A 22,161-nucleotide genomic window follows, 5' to 3' on the forward strand; every position below is an offset into this window, starting at 1 on the left:
GCGGCTCTTGCTGTGTTCTGACCAGAGCCCCACAGAGCCACGGGACTTAGGTCCTGTATTTGAGCACAGGAAACCTCTCACAGGCAGTGCAGCTGACTGGGGGCATGTATGAACATTTCAGTCCTGAGATGCTTTAACCCAGAATCAAAGCCCATTGGTACACCCCTCCCCTGCACCCCTTCCTTAATTTCGTTTTATCATTACGGATGTGTTCTGAATCAAGAGCTGTGAGTGCTCAGACCGACTTCACGGAGTCAGAGCAGCACTGGGGAATGGAGGTTACACACAAATATCTCCATCCTCCTCCTGGCTGTCGTCCTGCTCTGATCACAGGATGGTAAAGAACAGCAATCCTGCTAAAGAGCAAACAAACCTGAGACATCGTCCTCCTAAATCCTACCCTTGATGTATTATTATAGAGTATGACCAACTGCACACCGACTTCTGGTGAAGGTGTGTTTCAAAACATGCTCTGCCCAGGAATCCTTCAAGAGATGCCCAACAAACATGTCAGGTACTGAGGAGCCAGGGAGCCAGAAAACTGAAAGGATCTCTAGAGCAAGAATCCATTCTCTGAGATCATAGTTCTATATATGGCTGTCTTTAAAGATCTAAAATAGCACCTAAGTGTCATGCTAACATACAAGTCACTGAGTACAGCAGAAATTCACAGAATCACAGAATCACAGAATCACAGAACGTTAGGGATTGGAAGGGACCTCAAAAGATCATCTAGGCCAATCCCCCTGCCGGAGCAGGAACGCCTAGATGAGGTTGCACAGGAAGGCGTCCAGGCGGGTTTTGAATGTCTCCAGAGAAGGAGACTCCACAACCTCTCTGGGCAGCCTGTTCCAGTGCTCTGTCACCCTCACTGAGAAGAAGTTTCTTCTCAAATTTAAGTGGAACCTTAATTCCACTTAAATTAAATTCATTAAATTCAGGAAATGCGTCCAAAAAAGCACAGCAGTATGCACTCAGCAGCTCTTTCACATGGTTTGACTGCCTGGGAATCCACCCCTTGTTCAAAGCTATTTAGGGTTCAGACATGGGGTACCCCTGTACTGGCATTTAGGCATCTGTACCACACACCAGCGGCACCAAGTTGTTTAAAACCAGATCTAACTGACAGATCTGCCTCAAAAACCTCGAGTCATCCTCGCAAGGAGGTAGAGGTGGGGTCACCTCCAACTGCAGCCCCTTAGTACTGAACACTGAATATTTCATATTCACACCTCCCAGAAATAAAGAAGGAATGATTCTGAAAATGTCTGAGCAAGCTGATCTGAAAATGCCATTTTCTTCCTTCTACTGTGTCTGCTGTGAAAAAAAGCCAAGTAGAAAACATGAAAGCTGAACATACCCATGCTCTGGTTTTCATCGTCTTGGTCAATAAAGACGTGGTCCATCACGAAACTGAGCAGTTCTGACTGGAGGCCTGAATCTGGATTGAACACCAAGGGCTGGAGACCTTCTCGACCTCCAGTCATCAGCTGATGGCTGAAAATCATCAGGAGATCACAGAGCAGCATGAAAGCCTGCAAGGCAAGAGAGGACGAATGCAGTAAGAAGCATAAGGAAGTAAACAATAAAATACAATTTATCTCATTTCCAGACTTCCCTGCTATTATTAAACGTCCTTTAAATGTACTTAGCTGCAGTTGGTGGTATGCTGTGGGAAGTGTTAATGAGGGCTGCCCCTAACTTTAAAGTGTTACCTCTTTGATTTGAATGTAGGGAGCTGTGTTTACCACCTCTTCCACGTCCAGGATGATCCGTATCAAACTGCCATTTCTCTAGGAAAAGAACTCTAAATCTACCTCTGATCCGAGGACTGCAGCCAAATTTGTAGTAAAGAATAAACACCTCTTTTGATAATGTTATAAAAGTTAAACAAGCAAAAAAAGGAATAACGTTATGAGGAAACATCCAAGCTGAGTCACTCTCGGATCCTCAAAATGCAGAGAAGCAGCAGTAAGCCAAGAAATCCTTGCAGAATTTAATCAACAATTCTCTGCAAAAAGAATCGAGTCTCTCTGCACAGCTTTCAAATGTAGATGACAAGCTGGCCAGGGTAGAACTGTCAATATTGATGCTCATTACTGTTATATCCCTGATACCTGAGCACAAGGAACAAGGCAGCTATTGATAACTGCTGTTTTTCAAGGGCTTATCTGCAGACTCTCACGCACCACAATAACACTGTTTTCCCCATCAGCTTATGTGAGAGCCAGCTGTGTGCATTTGCACTACATCTAGCACCCGAGTACCTTTCAGAAAGTGCTTTGGAATCATCTCAGTTTCTCTCTCTTTAACCTCTTTAACCTGAAACTGAGCAAGACAGAAAGGTTGGAAGAGCAAAGATGTACAAAGATCCTAGAAGTCCTGTTCTGGAGGCGCTGTCTGCGCCCCAAAGCCTGCAGGAGCCTCGCTCGGGGCAGTGCTTGTCCCCACTCTCAGGTAGGGCCCAAGGCATTTTCGACTGAAGAGAGACTGCAGAATTTTCAACTTCAATTGAAATTCCAACTGCAGACCAGCTCTGACAGATGATGACATCCAGTGAGGGCTGGTTCAGCCCTGGATTCCCCCTCCACAGACAGTTGAACAGAGAGGTCGTTACGTGTGTGTTTAAACGTGTTTCTGAACCAAGCCTAAGGAAAGGCAGTGAGACACAGCAATCTGCCTTACAAACCCCCACCACGAAACCTTTGTCACTGCTGAACGGCACAGCAGCCCACTTATTTCTTGGAGTATGTTATAAAATCTGAATGAGCGACACTTGGGCAAGGACAAAACACAGATCCTCGTAAACCACTACTACTTAGACTGGAGACAGATGCTGCTGCTGGGGATTTCTTCCCCCTGGATCCAAACAGTTGTGATTCATTTCAGCGATGATCTCGCCTGCTCTAAACTCCTTTGATACTCACTAGAATTTAATCTCATTCTAATGTAGACCTCTAAAAAAGGGCATATGAGTTATGCACTGAAAGTGCTTATTTCTGTCCAACATAAAGACAGCAGTGGACTCCGATACAGACGTCTGTGCTGTAGATACATCTAGTACAGGAGTTTTATTTCACTCACACAGTCTAGGAAAATGTGAAATGTTTGAGTCCTGTTTCTATAAACACTTAATACTTTCTTCCCCATCCTTTGATACGTACATCGATCTTCTCTGGAAAGAATGTACAGATTAAGAAGCAAATATGGTAGGGAGACAATAGAACTTAGGCAGAATTCTCAAAAAAATCCAGTGAAACAAAAGGATTCAGGAGCTGCACTCACAGAAATACATTTTTTAGGGCAGAAAATGAACAGTATCATGGCAGCGTTGGCTGGAAGACCTCTGCAGTCTCCAGTCCAACTTGGGACACTGGGACATTGGCTGTCCCCAGCTCTGGGTGGCCTTGGCTTGGTCTGGCTGAGGCTTGGGAGCTCCCACAGAACTGGGAACTGCAGAGGAGCTCTAGGAAAAGCTTAAATTATCCATTTAAAAAACATTGCAAACACTACTAATAGGAGAATAAACCAAGTTAATGTATAAAGATAACACTGCAGTAATGGGAAGGATCATTTACCATTTGTCGATGCAGAAAAGACATCAGTGTTAGCTTGTACTAGAGTGGTTGATGGTATTTTCACATTATACAATATTAATAAAATATGCCAAGAGTAACTACTTAGAATATTAAAAACCAATTACTAAAGTTAAATCTGCTGGAAGACAATGACATGTCAGAGTCTTTTAAAAATACATCAACTAGTGACATCTGCGAGCCTTCAACGCTCATATTTATCGACCTGCAGCACACAGTGTAAATGCCAAACAGAGCCATCTTTCAGAAAAACAAACGCTGTCTTTAGAAAGGATTATCTCCAGCAAAACACAGGACAGGGACTTACAGTCTTTGCAAAATCGTGGAAGGTCTGACAGAAATGCAATCTGCAGACAACCAAAAGATGTCAATGGACTTGCTGTAAATCAGCACATGTTCAAAAAACTCAGCAAGCAAAACAGCTATTGGGTTTTTTCAGGGACTGCAAATTCTGCCAGCAAGCCCTTCGATTTCATTTTTTAATTCAAATTTCTAAACACACAGAGCAGATGCCCCACTCCACGCATGCGGACTGTGTACTCATTCTTCACTGATATTCTTGTGGCACGTGTGCACAGAGAGACGCAGTTCAGCTTTCAGTCACCCAGCAAACAGGGAGGCACAGCAACCCAAGCTGTAATGAGTAAATTGGTGAGAATCTGAAAAAACCTCCAGATCTTGGCATTTATATAATGAAGACACAGCGTAAATGGGTATTTCACTTTGATGTCCCAAGGAGACATAACTATTTGTCAAGTTATGATGTTTGCACAGCGGGAGAGGACATTACATTCTGAGTGTTATTTAGAATAGTTTTTGTAAAATTAATTAACATTTTTTCTGCTAGAAAATACGCAGCGGTATGACCTGTACTGCCAGAGGTCTCAATTTTCTCCCATTAGCCACAACGGGAAAGAGAGATACAATAATTGGTGTTCACCACTACATTTAACTGAATTATTAGGATAATGAAATATCATTAAGGCTTAGATTTTTCCAATCTAGCTTCAGGCATCTGCCTTTGGCAGGAAAGCAGTCACTGTGGACTCTCTATTAGTAACAGGGGAAAAAAATCCAAAAATATTCAGAGAAAGATGCAACCTGGCTGAGGTCTCAGTCACCCTCTACAAGTGCCTGTTCCCATCCACGAATACAGGAAGTGTCTATGGAACGGGCTTTGGTTTTGGGTGTTGCAGTGAGATCCCTCGAGGCTGAGCAGGAGCCTGTGCCTCCAGGTCACCCTGACACCCCATCAGGAATGACTCTGGTACCAGCTGAGCTCTGCAGCTTTCAATGCAGCTCTTCCAATGGCGCGCTTGGTCAGTTTTATTTAGACAGAAGGCACAGACGACTGTGCCCTCAGCTGGGTATGATGTTGTCTTTGAGTTTTACTGCAGTTTGAGACTCACACTGCTGTCAAAGCATCCGACAGACACTTCCTTTACCTGCTCCTTGACCGGAGTGTTGACGTTGGACAGACACTGCTGGCACACGGCTAGGAAGGACTTCACCGTTTTCCTCAACACCAACAAGTCCTCCTAGGATAAACAGTAAAAATACACAAGTATTAGTAAAAGGTTGCTAGCAAAAAGCAGAGTAAAAAGACAGTGATAATGTCATACATTCGATATACGTACATCCTGTAAACTGGCCAAAAAAAAAATGGAGAGGCCATGAAAACTTATCCTACTCATACAGCACAGAGTAGAACAAGTCACTGGTTTTTAGAGGAATGACCCAAAGTTTCCTTGTAATAAATATTAACAATAAACCAACACATTCCTGAGGTAAAACTGTCTGTACTTTGCATTGAATGTAAACTGTGAATGTTTCACAACAAAAAGTTTCACACGTGGGGCTCAGCTTACCTGGCGGTTTCTAAAGAACTCTGCACTTGGATAAATCAACACGAACCAAAAAGGAAATGATCAGTGCATGTCTCAGTTCAACAACACCAAGATCCTAACTGCCTGCAGACACGGGAAATGTGAAGGCCAATGACTTGAGTGAGAAGGAGGGAGGTTTGCTGATCTGGAGAAAGAAGGGTTTGTGGGTGGAAGAGAAACGAACGACTGTTCTTGATAACCCTGATCCAGAGACGACCAACAGGCATTTCAGATGTGGGGACCAGAAGTGGCAGGTTCAAGAGGAAAGCTGTGTATTTGGAGCTCGGGGAATTAATGCTGTACCCTGATGAATTTGTAGGGGTAACGAGATAAAGCAGTGGAAACAAATCAAAACAAAACAGAAGATACTAAAGCACAATCACAAGAATACAGTCATAGCCACATGGGAAGAGCAAAACAGGCAGATGAGAATAATCCTCTGCGAGAAGCTCAGGCTGCCTCTGTTGAAACCAAGACACACACCAAAAACGTCACAGCTTCTTGGCACGCACTTGAACAGTTCCTCTCTCATTCGTAATAAACCACACATGGAGAAGAAAACGAGACCCAGCAATCGCTCAGCTTTGTGTCAGACTCGGGTTTGGTCCAAGGGATGAGCTCTGTCAGCTCTGTTCAGACTCTGCTGCTCTGTCCTGCCCAGGGGACACCGATGCCTGACCCAGCCCTGCCCGCTCCCGTCCCAGCGCTCGGCTCTCTCTGCGCCAGCAGCGGCTCTGCCAGGGCCCGCAGACACCAGCGCTTCCCACGCATCTGAGGGCAGTGCCTCCAGCTCTGAGCTGTCAGCCTGGGAGCTCAAGGGAAACCTAAAAAATCATCTGCTAAAGATTCATCAATCTAAGAGATACAGAAAAACAAGGACTCAAGAATAGTTTTATGAGATATTAAATTCTCTTCTTCCTATTGGCCTTTTCATCTCCCTTCTGTTTCCCACAGTCCAGCTCCTAGGAAAGCACTGCAGTGAGACTCAGCGTGTTGGTGTGATGGACCTCAGGGCTGAAGCGCTGCGTGGCCTCCTGGATTTACTTCTAGTCACTTGGCTCCTTCTGTCCAAGTGGAATTTCTCTTTAGGGATAACCATGCTGCCGGCTAGGACGACGTCAGATGTATTACCATGATGAGATTCTGAGTTCATTTAAAATACATGAGAGGTATTCAGTTTTCTCAGTTATAAGGAGTCAAGATGTAATATTATCTACCATCAGCATGCTAAGGAGAAAGAAGCTAAAGAAGCTGAAACGGGAAAACGGGAATGAAACCCTGAATAAAAATACCGATTATTATTCTTTTCTGGTAGCTATATTTAAATGTCAGTATTCAACACAACTCAAAGAATTTACAATGTATTTTTATCATTTTTATGTGCATAAAATGCTTATTTTGAGTTCTTTTGTATAGCGTCTTTTTCTTTTCGATGCCGACAGGGAAGAACAGTTACTACTTCAGTTTTCATACCATTTTTATCTGATGCATCACTTTTGAAAAAGCCCTAGAGAGGCAGCATGTTGGCCTCTGACTGAGGAAAGAACTAAGGAAAGGTCCTCGAAAAGCCAAGTATCACAAACAAGCTGCGTGTAACACTGTCCTTTCTGCATTACACTTGTGAGCACTCACTTCTGATTAGTAACCGTCACTGCTAGTAACCGTACAGCTATGTTCAGCAACAGAAAAGGTGTAAGTGAAAGGCACACAAGGTAAACACACAAACATTAAGCTGTGGTGTACAGATGAACAACTATGAGGCAAACAGTCAGCATGATTTGTCCGTTCACGCAAACTGCTGCGTTCACAATAAAATGCATTAATTATCCTCAGCAATCAAAACACGAAAATAAGCTTGTAGCAAGCCCTGATAAAGCTTCCGCTGTCATAAAGCTCATTTAGACATACGTATGATGTTAAACAGATCCTGAGATAGCGAATAAATCAAAACATCAACATTTCACAGCTGTTTGACAATGGCATAAGTGACTGTCCAGGGGGTGCAGCCACAGACAGTCGGGTCTGATGCCTTCCTGGGCAAGCCGTGCTTCCTGCAGATCAGATCTGTGTGCCCAACTGCCTACTTACTTTGGAAGGGGAGCCCTCCGTGATCTTCACCAGCTGCCACAGAATGGAGTAGTGGGAACACTGCAGCGCCTGCACCACAATCTGTAACAGAGGAGCACACATTGGAAACACCACGCGGAGCAGCCAAGCGTGTGCAAAAATTATCATGCATCTGGGGGAGAAGAAACAGGAGCAGCTCTTAAGTAGCACTTCTTTGCTTTTGAGATGCAAACAGGTGAAAACAAGCACTGTGCCAACGCTGAGAAACAGAACAGCAAGTGTGCATTACAACACAGCATGTCAGGAGTACAGCCCAACGTCTATACAGCTCAAAATCATCTCTCTGATACCTCAGAACCTGCCTTCACTAGTAACACAGTCTGGAAATTCATTCCACTGTCAAATGAGCATACAGCCAGATTTCTACAAAAAGGGAGAAAATGAAACTTTCCTCTTGAGGACAACTAGGCTTATATTTGTAGTGTCCACAAAAGCATCCACGGTGTCTTTTTAAAATTTCAAATCTGTATTGGGCGCTAAAAATCCTTTTTGCTTGAAGATGCTCCCAGCAGTTCGCTGTTCTGTGTAGAATAAATCAAGTTTGTAACAGCTCTAACCACTTCATAAAATACTTTTTTTTGAAAGATACCACTGAAGACCAAACCATTCCTTCCCAGTGAACTCCTTCTACTGAACTGGGGAAAGCAGCACTGAGGAGAGATCAACTGCAGAACGTCTTTCCCAAGATCTTACTCAAGTGTTTGGGGAGCCACATCGCTGCCAAACCCAGCAGCTGCAGGTGCCTGGTGGCTGGATGACAGCTTTTATCTGCCTGCCTGTCCCTCCAGGTAGCCCAATCCCAGCAGAGCGAGCAGAAGGTCCCCCAGCTTAAAGCCATGACTTCCACATGGCCTGTGGCAACGTGTCCTCCACATCGTCCCTCTGAGAAAATAGTTTTACAGAATTTAATGAGATTTATTTCCGAAATTAAGTTGGGTTAGAATCAACAACTGATTCTAATTGAAATAAAATTATAACTTAAAATGAGCTGAAATACTGGAATGGGCAGTCTGCAGTTTAAACTGGAGTCCTGGGAGAATCTGCAGTGGTCCCCGTGCTCGTCCATGAGAACACGACAGTCAAAGCAGGAGGAAGCAAAGTCCGGGATGTGTCCACTGAAGAACTCCACTGGGAAGGCTGGCCAGCATCCCTGCTCAATGCTCCTGTTTCCCGGATTTCATAAGCTCCCATCTCGCCTTCAGTGCACAAAAACGTTGGTGATAACGGTAACTGCAGCAAGGTTTACAAATGCTGGGCTTCAGGGTAAACACCGTGATTTATGCACTGCTTTTCACAGACAGCAACATCAGTTATTCCTTCCTTATAGACAAGAAAAGTGAGGCAAGTGCATTTTTCACTTCCTGGACAGTGCCTCACTACAATGTAAATGTCATTCAAACCTCCATGTCTCTCCTCAATAACAGAAGTCCAGGGCATTAATAATTTGAATTTCTCTACAACAAGGCTCTTTACAATGCTGAACCCCCAAATGATGCGATGCAGGCGTTGCTGACCATACCTGTTCTGGCATAGCTCCGTGCTCAATTCCAGTTCTCAGCAACCTGTAGCAGTTACTGAACAGATCCCATTTTGTCAGATCGTGGGCACTGCAACAAGAGGTAACACAGAGAGATCAGAAATAATATCCATTATCACTAGGTATGAAATATCCTGAAATATCCGAAGTAAGATAGCATGATATACTCGTGTATGAGCAGAGATGGTGGTCGCCATCCCCCATCGTTTCACAGTTCAGTTGTACCAAGCTGATTCACCAGTGAGAGGAATATAAATGAGATTAGCAACTTATATGCTACTGCCTTACAGACATCAACAGCTTTTTTAATACACAACTGAGAAATACAGAAGAAATTAAAAAACATCAGGCTGCCTGAAAGACAAAAATTCTCTCTCACAAAAGAAGAATAGGTTTAACGCATTTTTCTGCAGTGGAATTAAACTGAGATGATTTGAAACAATTTATAATATATTTATAAAAGAGCAAGCCACCTCAGAATAACGAGAAACTCGGTGATTCAAGCACTCACCTGGAAGAAGGGATGCTCAGACTGAACTGGCAAGGCTACATCAGATGAAGCAGTCTCCTGCTTCTGGCTCCCCTTCATCCCAGCTCCTGGCTCCCCAGGTCATGTTCACCTTTCCCACCCCTTGGTGTCTGCCCTGCTCTGGAGCTGCCTGACGTTGTTTCAATAATTTACCACCCTGCTCAGCCAGAACGAATGATTCTCCGAGGCTGAACTCAAGCCTGGGGATGCCTGGATCCTGCTGACACCCCCAGTATGAAATGCTTCCCAGTCTGGAGCGCGTGAGCCCTGGAAAAGCTCGCTGAGGAAAGTTGCACAGCAAACAGAACAAGTAATGGCCTTTGCTGAGAGCAAGCGAAGGACGCTCGTCAGGGCTGTGTCAGTAAGCCAAGGTGCACCTTGACTTCCAATTCAAATCCATGAACAGAACAATAGGAAAACTTCACACAAAAGGAACCAAAAATGTAAAAATACTCCCCCCGCCTCAGGTTCTGGATGGCCTTCGAAGTACGGAAATGAAGTGTTTCACAGATAAATTACAGGCTGTCAGAGAACTGTCTCTGGCTGGTGATATTAGGCACACAGATGCTGCTTCAGCAAATCGCCGGGTTGCTAGCCAGGCAGAGTTGTACCTCCTTAATTACAGCACTGTAATTAAAGCAGTAAGATCTCCTCGGTGTGCAGAGGCAGGTATCAGCATAGATTATCCTACAGAGAATACCAACATAAAAGCTGTCTCATCTCCATCTTTTCATTTCAGAGCCCTCCATGTCCCGCAGCCACCGCAGGGGCAGGCCCCGCTGCCCCGACAGCTGAGCTCAGGGGGAGCTTCCCAGCCTCCAAAGCTGGAAAATTCCAACTATAGAGAATTGCACAGGGCTTTTCAATAGAAACTTCCTCAAAGAAGAGCCTCCACACGAAGTCCAGGCATGTTCTGGTACCCCTTTGTGTCTTTTGTACTTAGCAATCACAATGATAGCTATAAAAGTGCCCTGGACACATTACAGTTCTCCACACAGGCTCAGACTGACACAGAGACTCCCAGAATGAAAATCCACACAACACAACTTTCCCTTAGTCCCTCCCGTGTCAGAGTCTCCACGGGTGACAGAAAACCAGGCCCACCATTTCCCCACAGGTTTCTTTCCATCCCTAGGGAGAGCACTGTCTGCTGAGGTGCGCTTCTGCCGTCAGATGAAGCGCAGGTACCACAGCGCCTCTGAGAGCCAGGAAAGCAGCAGCTCAGAAAACCTCCTTGAGAAGAGGGGATATCTCCAGCCACCAGACTGCTGCTCTCCTTAACGCAGCACAGTGTGAGAATCTGTACCTTGGGCTTTCAACAACCACGTTAGATACTGAGGTTTTATTTATCATAATTTCTAGTTCTAGGGATAACAGACTTCTGAGTAACTTAGTCTGAGGGACGTACAGGTCAGCTACCAAAAAAAAAGGCTAAGCCAAGGGTTTCTATAACAGGAAAAGCAGATCTGCTGGTCTGACCGTGAATTCCTGTGTCTTGGAAGGGCCGTGACTGATCATGCTTACACTGACCAGAGCACGACTCATCTCTGGAGAGCTCCCAGAGCCACTGCCAGCTGATGAAGGAAGGAATCAAACTCTATCAGATCTGAGGACTACTGGACAATGAAACCAGCAGTCCTGATTTCTACATGTGAAACAACGTTCTGTATATAAGACAGCATCAAAAGAGCACACAGAGTAACAGAGAAGATGCTTGAGATTCACACTGAATTAACTGAAGTAATTAAATATGAAATGATGGTATTTTGCAGCATACAAAGTGTGTTATGTGTGAAAGCTCAGCTGAACTGGGCTGGAGTCTGTATAGGAAAATGGTCTCCATGTAATAAGGACAGAAAAACCCGCTGTGAATACCAGTGAGACCCTGGAGCAGAGAAGCCCAAGTGTGGACTCCAGGTGTCCTATTCAACAGACTTCAGGAAGATTTATTATTATCTTCTGAAAACGTGGAAGGAAACATTGTAATGATGCATTTCATTTGGGCTGGAACACTGATACCCTTCTCTGATGAGAAGACATGAATTAAAAAGTGCACTGTGAGCCCCTTGTTGCCACGACCCGCTCAGGAAGAGGATGAGCTCAGGCCTGGGGCACCACAGCACAGAAGCTTTTGGGTCTGGAAGGCTTTTCTGATCATCCCTACCATGATCTGGTTGTTGGTTTGTTTTTAACTTGCTGGCCTTCTTTTTCCTAAAATACAAAGAAGCAGCAACTACCACAGAAACACACATGCAGGGGAGGTGGAGTGGGATTTCTCTCCCTGGCAGAAGAGACAGACGTGATTCTCTTCAAAGCCTCAGCAACCTCTTTATCAGCGCCCTTGAAGGTGATCCGAAAGGGATCAGTCATTAGCCTGCAATTTCAGCTTCCACTGATTTAATTTCTTTTGGCTTGCAGTTGCTGACAGTCAATGACAGTACCAGACCACAGACACCCTTCTTTAGATGTCAGTTCTGAACTGAAGATCCTCACCTCGTATCTAAAAGTTCAGCAAAAACTTTGTCCTGGATGGCACGATTGTTTCCTTTCACAAAGAAATCACATCAGACATAGCATTCCGGAGAGCAAGGAAAAGATTTCATTACTTCTTTATATGCAAGGAGTTGTTAATTAGAAATTATAATAATAAATAACAAAACAGCTGAGAACTGATCCACAGCTCCTCCTCAGGTCTTCAGATTGGACTCCTTCCTCTTTCCTATTCTCTGAAGGTGAAAGCAGATGTCCCCAGCCTCGACTTGTGTGTCTTTGTACACAGCTTTTTTTACAGTCTGAATTAACTCTTTCCAGACCCTAACGGAAAAAATATATATGGGAGACTCTCAGAAAAGCCTTAAGATGTGTGCTTCCTTGGCCCTCATCAATGCTCTCGGGAAAGGCAGAGTGGCTGCAGCGTGTTACCAGGGAGACCGAAAACCTCATTTGCACCACAGAAATTAGTAACGATTTAACGGTCTCGGTGGGACCCTTGTTGAATAGAAACGAAGAGCAGATATCGCAGAGCCATTTCACACAATTGATCCAGTGCAGGAGTCAGGACAAGGGAAGACTGAGCACAGAAAAGAGCGAAATCACTACAAACAACTGGTATAAAAGAGGTACAAAGTGGTGGCAGAAGCAGGGTCCTCCATATCTTGTGATTAAGAAGAGATGATTTGTGGCTCTCAGCCACTTGCACACGAAGTTTTCAGGAGTAGTCACTTCCTACAGCTCGCAAGAGGGAGGATCAGGTCTTTGTGTTGTGCTCCAAAACTCACAGTTCAAGTGACATTTTCCAGTTACGAGGGTGCCCCGAGACCTGGCTGAGAGCAGCAGGACCCTGAAACGCTGCTGTCCGGTTCACGCCAGACTTTGTGAAGGAGTTTCTGTGCCATCCACACGGTCAGACTTTACAACAATTCAACTAGAAACTATCCCTGGCATCTCTGCAGAAAGAGAACGCATTTTCCAGGCTCTCCTCATCAACTATTAATTATTACTAATAGTAATACTACTAATAGTTATTACTACTACTACTGCTTATTTCCAAAATTCTGAGGAGAAACGCCTCAAATGCAAGAGAAACTGAGAGAAACAGCTTTGTCCAGGGCTCTCCTGAGCTGAGCTCCACAGCAAAGGTCTGGCCTGCATCCACTGGTGCCAGTGATAAGAAGTGCCCCGTATGCACTGCCTGCCTCACCTGCAGGGGAGCACGGCTTTTGGTACAACACTCATCATGGGAAAGCATTTAGAGCAAGGATGGTATGTCAGCTGCAAATCAAATCTGTAAAAGTAACGGCGTTAACTGATCAAGGACCCAGACTAATTCAAACAGTTATACTGACAAATGGCACTGATAATCCATCAATCTCTGTTTCATACTTCAGGCCACGTATTTTCTCATTTCTTAACACCAGATATCAACTGATTCTCACTGAAATGATAAAATTAACACAGCAAATTTTTGAGAAATAAAAACCACCTACTTGTGAAACGAGGTTAACCTCTTTAACGTGGAGAGCACGTTGTAGATGTCATCGTCATCAGCCTCTTCTCCCTGAAGCGAAAGGAAATCCGTTATGAGAGCCCAGCAATGAGGCAGAGCGCAGCACTGCACGAGGAAGAGCAGATTCCTTCAAGAGTTCATGTTGGCACCAAAACCGACTCCAAATTTTCCAATTACTTTCATCAAGGCTCCATCACAACATTTAAATAACCACTGCACAGCACTAGGAAATAACCAGGATCAGCTGGCAATATCCAGCAACATCAGCGTGCTAACTCTCAAACCAGCATCCTCCAATGGCAGAAACCATTCCCCGGAATAAAACCCGAGCTCTACCTTGTTCTACAAAAGGCCTGGCCTGCAGCGTAACCACCAGCTGATGACCGTGCTCCCCGAGTAAAGCCAAACGCTTGCCTTGCTCTGCATCACAAACCTGCAGTGTCCACAGCAAGGTTTTCACAGTGCTCAGCGGGAAAATGCTTTCTTTTCCTGTCGTGCACTGCACCGTAACGCGTGACAGGCACACCGCGCTGCACTGACACACACTGCTAACTGGGTGGAAGGTGGGGTTTTTTAATCTGGATTTTACAAACCCGGGGAAACAACAGTGCACGAATAAATACTGCACAACTCAATCCAAACTTGTCATTTACATTTATTTTTTCTTCTTAGCATTTTAAAATACCATTCTCCTAAAACTGTATGCAAACTGAATGGCATATTGTCTTAGCGAAACAAGCAGAAATAAGGTACTTCCAAAACTTATTTTTTCCAGCAACTTTGTGAACCAGGAAACCAACTTTAAATAATTTGTCTCCATTTCATTTTGATCAATTTTTTCAATTTGAAAGCCTCAAAATTAAGAAACCTTCCTGCCTTCAGATCAACGTTTCTCTCATTATCAGCCTAGCAGGAAGCCACAGAGCAGTGGGATACTTGCTGGGGTGCGAGTACGCACATTTTAAAATTTAAACAGACTTACCAAAATAAATTATTCCACCAAGTCCAACCCAATAAATATCACAAAGGCCAAAGTTTTCAGTCTATGCTACCACTGTTCTCTTTCTTGCTTTCTCCTACTTTGTCTTGTCTCCACATCTTCTCCACGTCAGATGCCTGACCCCCGCACTCTTTTCCCTAGGGATCTCAGACTCTTCTTCATTCCTCATACAGCTTTCAGACTCAGCTTTTTCTCTGAGATCCTCTGGCCTCACCCCTCTCTCGTGCCAGCTCCTCCTTCCCAAGCAACAGACTCCAAAGGTTTTGTCTCAGAGTTTTGGGTCCTGTTGGCCAGGAACTTCAATAAAATACGGCTATTAAAGCCGAGGGCTGAGACACGTCCTGGGCATTGGGTGAGAGGATTCCCCTGACACACACAGACTGGGATGTCTTCTCAGGTTCTGTACATATGGAATGGCAGACAGGCAGACAGCACAGCAAATGTACTTTATCAAGGGATGCACAGTGGCACACCGACTGCTCTGGGTTCTGGAGTCCTGATCTCTGCCTGCACTGCCTTTTTTTGTGTACCTTCCTACAGCAACAGAGAGATTTTCATTTACTCTGCAATGTGACAAGGCATATAATACAGTGTGCCTGTAAGTGGCATATTACTTAAAGATAGAAAAAACCCTTATTTTCTTTAATATGCAATTCTAAACGGAGACTGTAGCTTAACTTTCTATGAATGCACATCAAAAATTAAATGCATCTGTCACAGCACAGTGCGTGACAAGAAGAAGAGAGGAAAAAGATCTATGTAGCCCTTAAGTTATGTTTAAAAAGCTGAGAATTACAACAAATCAAGGAGTGCTACACAACACTAAATTGATGTAAAGCAAGAAAAAATGAGTAAGGTTTCTGTTCTTATTTAATGTATTCTGTTTCATGCATTTTGAAGGATAAACTCTTACAAGTAAATCCCAGGTACCTCCAGGTTTCAGACCTGCATCTTTGTTTCACTCTTCCCAGAGCTTATTCAATATGCCATTATAAATATTTTACTAAATCCAATCTTGATTCTGCTGCCTGCATGTCCATTTGGGACTACTGCAATCACCACAAGCATTAATGTAAATGCACCTTTCTCTGCATTTTTCATCAGCTTTCCCCCATTCATTCATTCAATTTCCTACGTGGACTGTTTAAACACTACATTTTGAGAAGCAGGATTGTCCCGTGGTCTTTGTTTTACAGCACCAATGCTTTGCAGGCTTACTGGCTAGTCCAAGGGACGTTCTACATGGAGAAACAGCTCCAAATAATGATGAAATGGTTGCTGCTGCACCACATCTTCAGATGGATAATTTAATGTCTGGGTAAGAATGTTTTCCTGCAGCTTACTGTAGTGTCTTTTAGGCAGTCTAACTAAACTAATTTTAAGCAAACAAACCTCCTGCAGCAGGTCCTCGACAGAATGGTTGAACCGATCCACGAACTCATCAATAAGCTGGCTGTGGGCTATGTCGACCCTGTTCTGGATGGTGTACTCTTCACTGCAGAGTATGCTGTAGGTTTTGCTGCAGGCTTCCAGCACGTCTGACTCCACGTGCTTCTCCACGACAAACTTGATCTGTTTCAGTAAGGCATCCAGATGCTGCGGATCAGAAAAGAGGTTCAGGTTTCACCTCACCTGAGCAACGAAACTCAAACAGGAAGTCATTCAAAGACACCCAATCCAGGTTACGTGGCTCATGTGCCGAATGAAGGCAGAGCCCTGTGTGACTAGAAGAGCCATCAGGTACATGAAAGCACCCAGACTGTGGCCCAAAGCACTGTACCTTTTCCATTCTGCCCGTGCTGTAGATTTCCAGATCGAAATACTGAGGGATCTGCAGGAGATTTGCAACCTTCTCGGCATCAGCAGAATACTGGAACATAATGGAAACGAAAGAACAAAACAGTGAAGTGAAAATAAACACCTGCACTACAGCATGGAAGGGTTTAAAAACAGTTCTAAGTACCAGTGAGAGATTTATTTTGCTGAAAAATGTACCTTTGATAGCAACATAGGAAGTGCAATAATGAAATGCTCAGTCAATTTATTCCTGTCATCTATCTGAGTTTTTCTTTCTTTCGCTGTCAAGACCTGCAAGTGATCAAAAGTAACTGAAGTAAATACAATTTCTGCAAATAGCATTCATTAAGTTTTCTAAAGTTTGTGTTCCAAACAAAAATCCATGCAAGTGTATTTTTAATAAATCAAAGAGGAAGGAATCAAAAACTCAAACACATTTGGACTGAGGAATGATTAAATGGGAGGACCACAAGTCCTGACAAGCTGTGATTGAGAAGGGAAATGCATCATCCGGCAGGATGTTGTCTCAACACATCAACATTTTCTTTAGGATTGAAATTCAACTACAACCCAAGTCAGTGGAAGTTTTGCTATTGCTTCCAAGCGAACCGAGCTCTGGCTTTCACACATTAAACAAAGCGCTAACGTACGACCTCGGGGTGAACTGAATTATGATTAAGAAAACCAAAATCAAACCACACTGTAACTGTGATTTCCACTAGCAGACCCATGGCCTCATCTCTAGACTGGAACGTGATTCTCTGTGAGAGCACACATCCGAGTTCACAGAACTCATTTACAAATCTCAGTGACAGGTACACTGAAGACACTGATGCTGTCATAGCAAAACCACCTGGAAGCAGTGAACATGGAGACAATAATTAAAGCAGCATGCTTCACAACGGCTTAGATCTGGCTCCTTGGCTTCAGAAAAGGAGAGAGTGCTTTTGAAAACAAATAGTGATAATAAAATATTCAAGCTAGCTAATGATTTGTAGCAGAGCTGCCGGACTGCACAATGAGTATCACAGCTGAAGTCAGAGAAGAAACTGTTTCACAAGAAGGTGAGCGCATCATTAGAAATCTGCTTCCATTTCCACTCAGAGGATACGAGAACACAACAAACCTCCACTGACAAGCCACAGGTCCCTGCAGCTCCCATCCCACCACTCACCATCTAACTGCAAAGAAGCAGAAGCTCAGTGTCATGCCTACATCTCCTGTGAGTGAGGAGGAGCAGCTGGAAACAAGACATGTGCTTGGCTGACAGGCAGCCTGTTGTGTCAGCAGGAGCCCAGATCAGCCATGGACGTGAAGGGGAACGGATCTGGAACCAGGGTAAGAAACCACTCCCACGTACATGGCAGGGAGCAGCAACCGCCGCTCCTGCACCACCTCGCAGTGCAGCCCCCGCTGTGCTAGCACCAGGCAACGCCACTGCGGCTGGCGAGTCTGATCCCACCCCGTAACAGCCCCCTCATGTCCTGCTGATCAAACACTGCTCAGTCAGCAGTGCTGCTAATTGATCTGGGTCCCTAAGATGATCTTGGGGCTCTTTTGATCATCCTTCAGAGGGTGAAATTTGTTCTACTGAAGTGTTGTTGTTAGCTTTGAAGAAATACAGACATCACAAATCTAAGACTAAGCAATCTGCTGAACTGAACTGAACTGTAGATCTCTTGAGACAGAAAAAAACACATGGAAAGCCGATAGTGACGTATGTGGTGTTCCAAACAGGACATACAAACACAAAATCTTTGTTAAATGTAAAGGCTGCTTTGCCTGCCAGAATGGTCTGCAGCTAGAGACAAAACACAGCCAAGTCGTGCTGACAATCCGGTTTTGGTAACACATGACAATACGTGCTTGTGTGAATTTGAGTAAGTGCCTTCATGCATTCCCCCTCATCCCTGAAATGTTTTAATAAATTAGGAATTTCTTAGAACATGGCTTTTACATTAAGGTACATAAAGCATGTTTAAATTGATTTGGTTTCTTGGAGCTTTTCCTGGGACGCTGGTTCTGGACAGGAGGCAAATCTGCTTACTGACACTTAAAAATGAGGAAGCTGAGTAACTGCATTTAGTTTAGCAATGAAGAATGCTGGGTCCATCTCCAGACTTCACCTTCATTCAGTCTGTGGTTTTCTTTAATAAACCAGTTATGATTATTGGGAACAGAACCTAACAGAAGTACCAAATGTCCACATGGGCCTATTTCATTTCAGTCCAACTGAAATAAGAGGGGGGCTACCAAAAATTAAGAAAATACATTTAGGAAATTCTTTTGGATGGTGTGTTTGTGGAGATCACAGCTGAAAGCCTGCTGATCACCCTGACCTGTGACTTGCACTGAAATGTTTAAAAGCGCCCAGCCTCAGAAATGAAATTAAACTAAACAGACGCTAGAAAAGAAACTAAAGAGGCAGGCAGATTGCAACACGGCCAGAACGTCCAATTCTCACATTCTGAGGGCACTCAGTGGAAAAGGCCAAAGAGGACGGATCCATAAAACCACCGATGCACTCGGGCTGGGGTCGGACCAGGGTGCTCAGGGCTTGAGAGCTGCACAAACCCTCAGCTTCTGTTCCAGCGCTCATCCACTCTCATGATGAAGATCCTGTTGGCTTTTGCTGCAAATCTTACACCCATATTAGCAGCACATTCCTTTTTAGGAAAGGCACTCAGAGGTAATCCCGTTCTGCTCCTGAGCTCTACACTTCCAATTCTAATCTAGACTGAACAATAAGGGCTGCAGGTGTGGGTACATTCCAAGTGTAAGCCAGGGCTATGATAAAAAGAACATCTAAAAAAACATGAAAAAAGATCTTCCATGCTGTAAGTTTGTATTACTTGACACGGCAATGCAAAACTCAACATGAAACAAAAACCCAAACACGTCCAGAAACAGAATTTTTACTATTTTTCTTCAAAACCATTCATGTGAAACAGAAAACACTGACTATAAAAACCCCAATGTAGAAGTGCTAAGATGTAGCACTGCAGACAAATACTTCACGTTACAGGTCCCAGCTCCCTGTTGCAGCACCACTTACTCTCTTGCCCGTGCCCCTGCCCACTGGCGGATGTGCCTCAGCAGCCTGTCTGATCGTACACACCATCAGCTCGATGAGTGCGCTCTCCTGCCGGTCAGACATCGCTGGGGAGGGAAAAGAACAAGTAACATCAGCTCTGACGTGTGTGCGAGACGTCTCAGGGGTGACAAATCTGTGAATGCAGCTGTGAAAACACGGGGAATAGAGAACAACGCAGACAACATCACTTTGTCCTGTTTATAAAACCAAGGCTTCCTTGCTTGCTCTTTGAATTACCATTCCCATCATCTCCAAATGGAGATGGGAGAGCTGAAAGAAGTCCAGAGAAATGTAGTCTGGAAAATGGATAAATGAAGGGTAACATAACAAACATCTACACAATAAAGCAACTGACTGTTCACTCTGACTTCCTTACAACATTTTCCCTCCATCACAAAGTACTTCTGGTCACATCAAGAGGACCAAACCACCAGGCTATGCAGAATCAAAGAACCAAAGTGCCTGATTTCCTTAGGAAATGACTGTATTACTACCACAAGTGGTGGATACCAAAAGGTCAGATTTCGGAACGCTGGGATTACCAGCACGACGTGCAAGGAAGCAGTGAGAGTGCTCTGCTCCTTCAGCCACCTCACCCCTGCAAAGGTCCTTGACGCAGGAGAATCCTAAAGGATTATAAAGGATCTCGAATGGCATTCATTGTCATTAGGGACTCTTTACCACAACCTCCCTGGCTATTTTGTGCACGGAGATCTGTTATGAGCCAAGGAGGATTTAAAACTAATGGAGAAAGAATCCCCTTATTTTTTTCTTTTAAGAATTCATTAGGTTTTAATGTTGTCTGCAAAAGACCCGTATTTAATTAACACCACTTCAAGCTTATTCAACATTGCATTCACTACTTCATTTACTGGAATATTTGTGTACACAGCAGTTATTTAAACATTCAGAGAAGCAGCAGCCTTAGCGGTTAAAGCTGGGGAACCACAGCACAGCAGACTTCACTAAGTGAAAAACTGAGTAGAAAAATGCTACACACGAAGTGAAGTACATTAAAAATGGATTAACCTAGCATCCTCTTCAAATACACTTTCTAAACAAACCACAACAGAAACCCCTCTCTCAGCCCCAGAGACACATCCTGCCAAGGAACAATCAACGCTGTCGTGTGGCACCGATAAAGCGCAGAGGTTGAACCAATACCTTCCTCTCCCTGGACGGGTTCCTCCAGGAGCAGCTCGGTCATACATTCCCAGTCCTTCAGCAGCTCTTGAGAGCTCTCCCACAAACTGTCCACCAAATAGGCAGCGTGTTCGTGCAGCTGCAAAAACCAAAGCACCCGTCAGCACAGCGTCTGGTACCAGCCACAGCTCTTCCATTCTCACAGCAACTTGGCCCTGGGGCGTGAGCTGGGTACGTGCTCTTACGTTAGGTGGAAGAAAACTCAGTTTGAAACTAACTCTGGAAGGTTTTCTTCCAGCTGAACGATACAACTGCACGACAATGGGGAAGTGTTTTAAAGGAAAATGGAATAAAATCCATAAAGCAGATGGTTTGTGGAATAATAAAATAATAAATAATAATTAAAAAGTCTTTCTCAGACGTGACCTAGAACCTGTAAACTTACCTTTCCTCACCTCCTTACTGCATTATAAACAAATGTGGAACTAAGGGAGGGCTGTAACATCCTCATTTCAAACAGCATTTCTATTTCATCCATGCTGCCACATGTTCAGAAACTGGTAGCACAAATCCTGAGGATTTCAGGGGGTACAGAATTAACAACAACCTTAACTGCAAAGACTGTTGTTATGTGAATTGACACAACTGCTGCACAGTCAGTAAAGTAATCCACAGGCTTCTGCTGTGCTGTAAACTGTTGTGGAACCAGCAGCACAAACATAACAGGCACAAGGTGCAGACCTGATGTGCTTGCTGGGACTGGCTCCTTGACCAGAAACCATCCAAGAACACAGGGAAGGAGGCGTCAGTGCATCTACCTGACAGATTTGGGAGAAATATCCTGTGTCACAGGTTCACCTATTTCTTCTTCTGAACACACCTTCTCAGACTGCAGTAACTTGTAGGTTTATAAGGTGTTTCTAAAAAATGTTGACATGAACACTGTACCTAAGTTTCACCCCTTCCTTCTGAGCATCTCTTGATTGTATTTCATATCATCCTCAGTCAAGTCTCTTGATCAAGGCTTCCTAACAATTAAAATGGCAGCATTCTGCTTTTTACACAGAATGTATTACCCTCCCTTCTGCAGAGAAACACTTGCCATTCTTTATTTCAGTCTTCTTTATTTCCTTTGCCACCTATTTATTACCAAATCAAATGTGTAATTTTGTAACCTTTTCCCCTCTTCTCTTCAGCGCATCCTGTACCTGGATGAGATCCCATTAGCCACCATACAGCAGTGAGATCCCATTAGCCACCATACAGCGGTGAGATCCCCTTAGCCACCATACAGCAGTGAGATCCCCTTAGCCACCATACAGCAGTGAGATCCCCTTAGCCACCATACAGCAGTGAGATCCCCTTAGCCACCATACAGCAGTGAGATCCCCTTAGCCACCATACAGCAGTGAGATCCCCTTAGCCACCATACAGCAGTGAGATCCC

The 22,161-nt window shown here is 44.2% G+C and overlaps 1 protein-coding gene across 2 annotated transcripts in view; it reads right to left on the reverse strand.

The window, feature by feature from the left end:
- STAG1 (stromal antigen 1) overlaps positions 1–22,161 on the reverse strand; it is a 118,446-nt gene that overhangs the window by 14,235 nt on the left and 82,050 nt on the right. For both annotated transcript variants that reach the window (XM_010193915.1, XM_010193914.1), the window contains exons 14-23: positions 20,737–20,854; positions 19,534–19,637; positions 16,677–16,769; positions 16,462–16,551; positions 16,074–16,277; positions 13,662–13,732; positions 9,129–9,216; positions 7,571–7,651; positions 5,042–5,134; positions 1,361–1,535 (exon numbers count right to left, since the gene is read on the reverse strand). In XM_010193915.1, coding sequence (XP_010192217.1) covers positions 1,361–1,535; positions 5,042–5,134; positions 7,571–7,651; positions 9,129–9,216; positions 13,662–13,732; positions 16,074–16,277; positions 16,462–16,551; positions 16,677–16,769; positions 19,534–19,637; positions 20,737–20,854 — 1,117 coding nt within the window. The remainder of the gene's footprint in view (positions 1–1,360; positions 1,536–5,041; positions 5,135–7,570; positions 7,652–9,128; positions 9,217–13,661; positions 13,733–16,073; positions 16,278–16,461; positions 16,552–16,676; positions 16,770–19,533; positions 19,638–20,736; positions 20,855–22,161) is intronic.

This window comes from Mesitornis unicolor, unplaced genomic scaffold (genome assembly GCF_000695765.1).
Source record: "Mesitornis unicolor isolate BGI_N332 unplaced genomic scaffold, ASM69576v1 scaffold13851, whole genome shotgun sequence".
Taxonomy (NCBI): Eukaryota; Metazoa; Chordata; class Aves; order Mesitornithiformes; family Mesitornithidae; genus Mesitornis; species Mesitornis unicolor.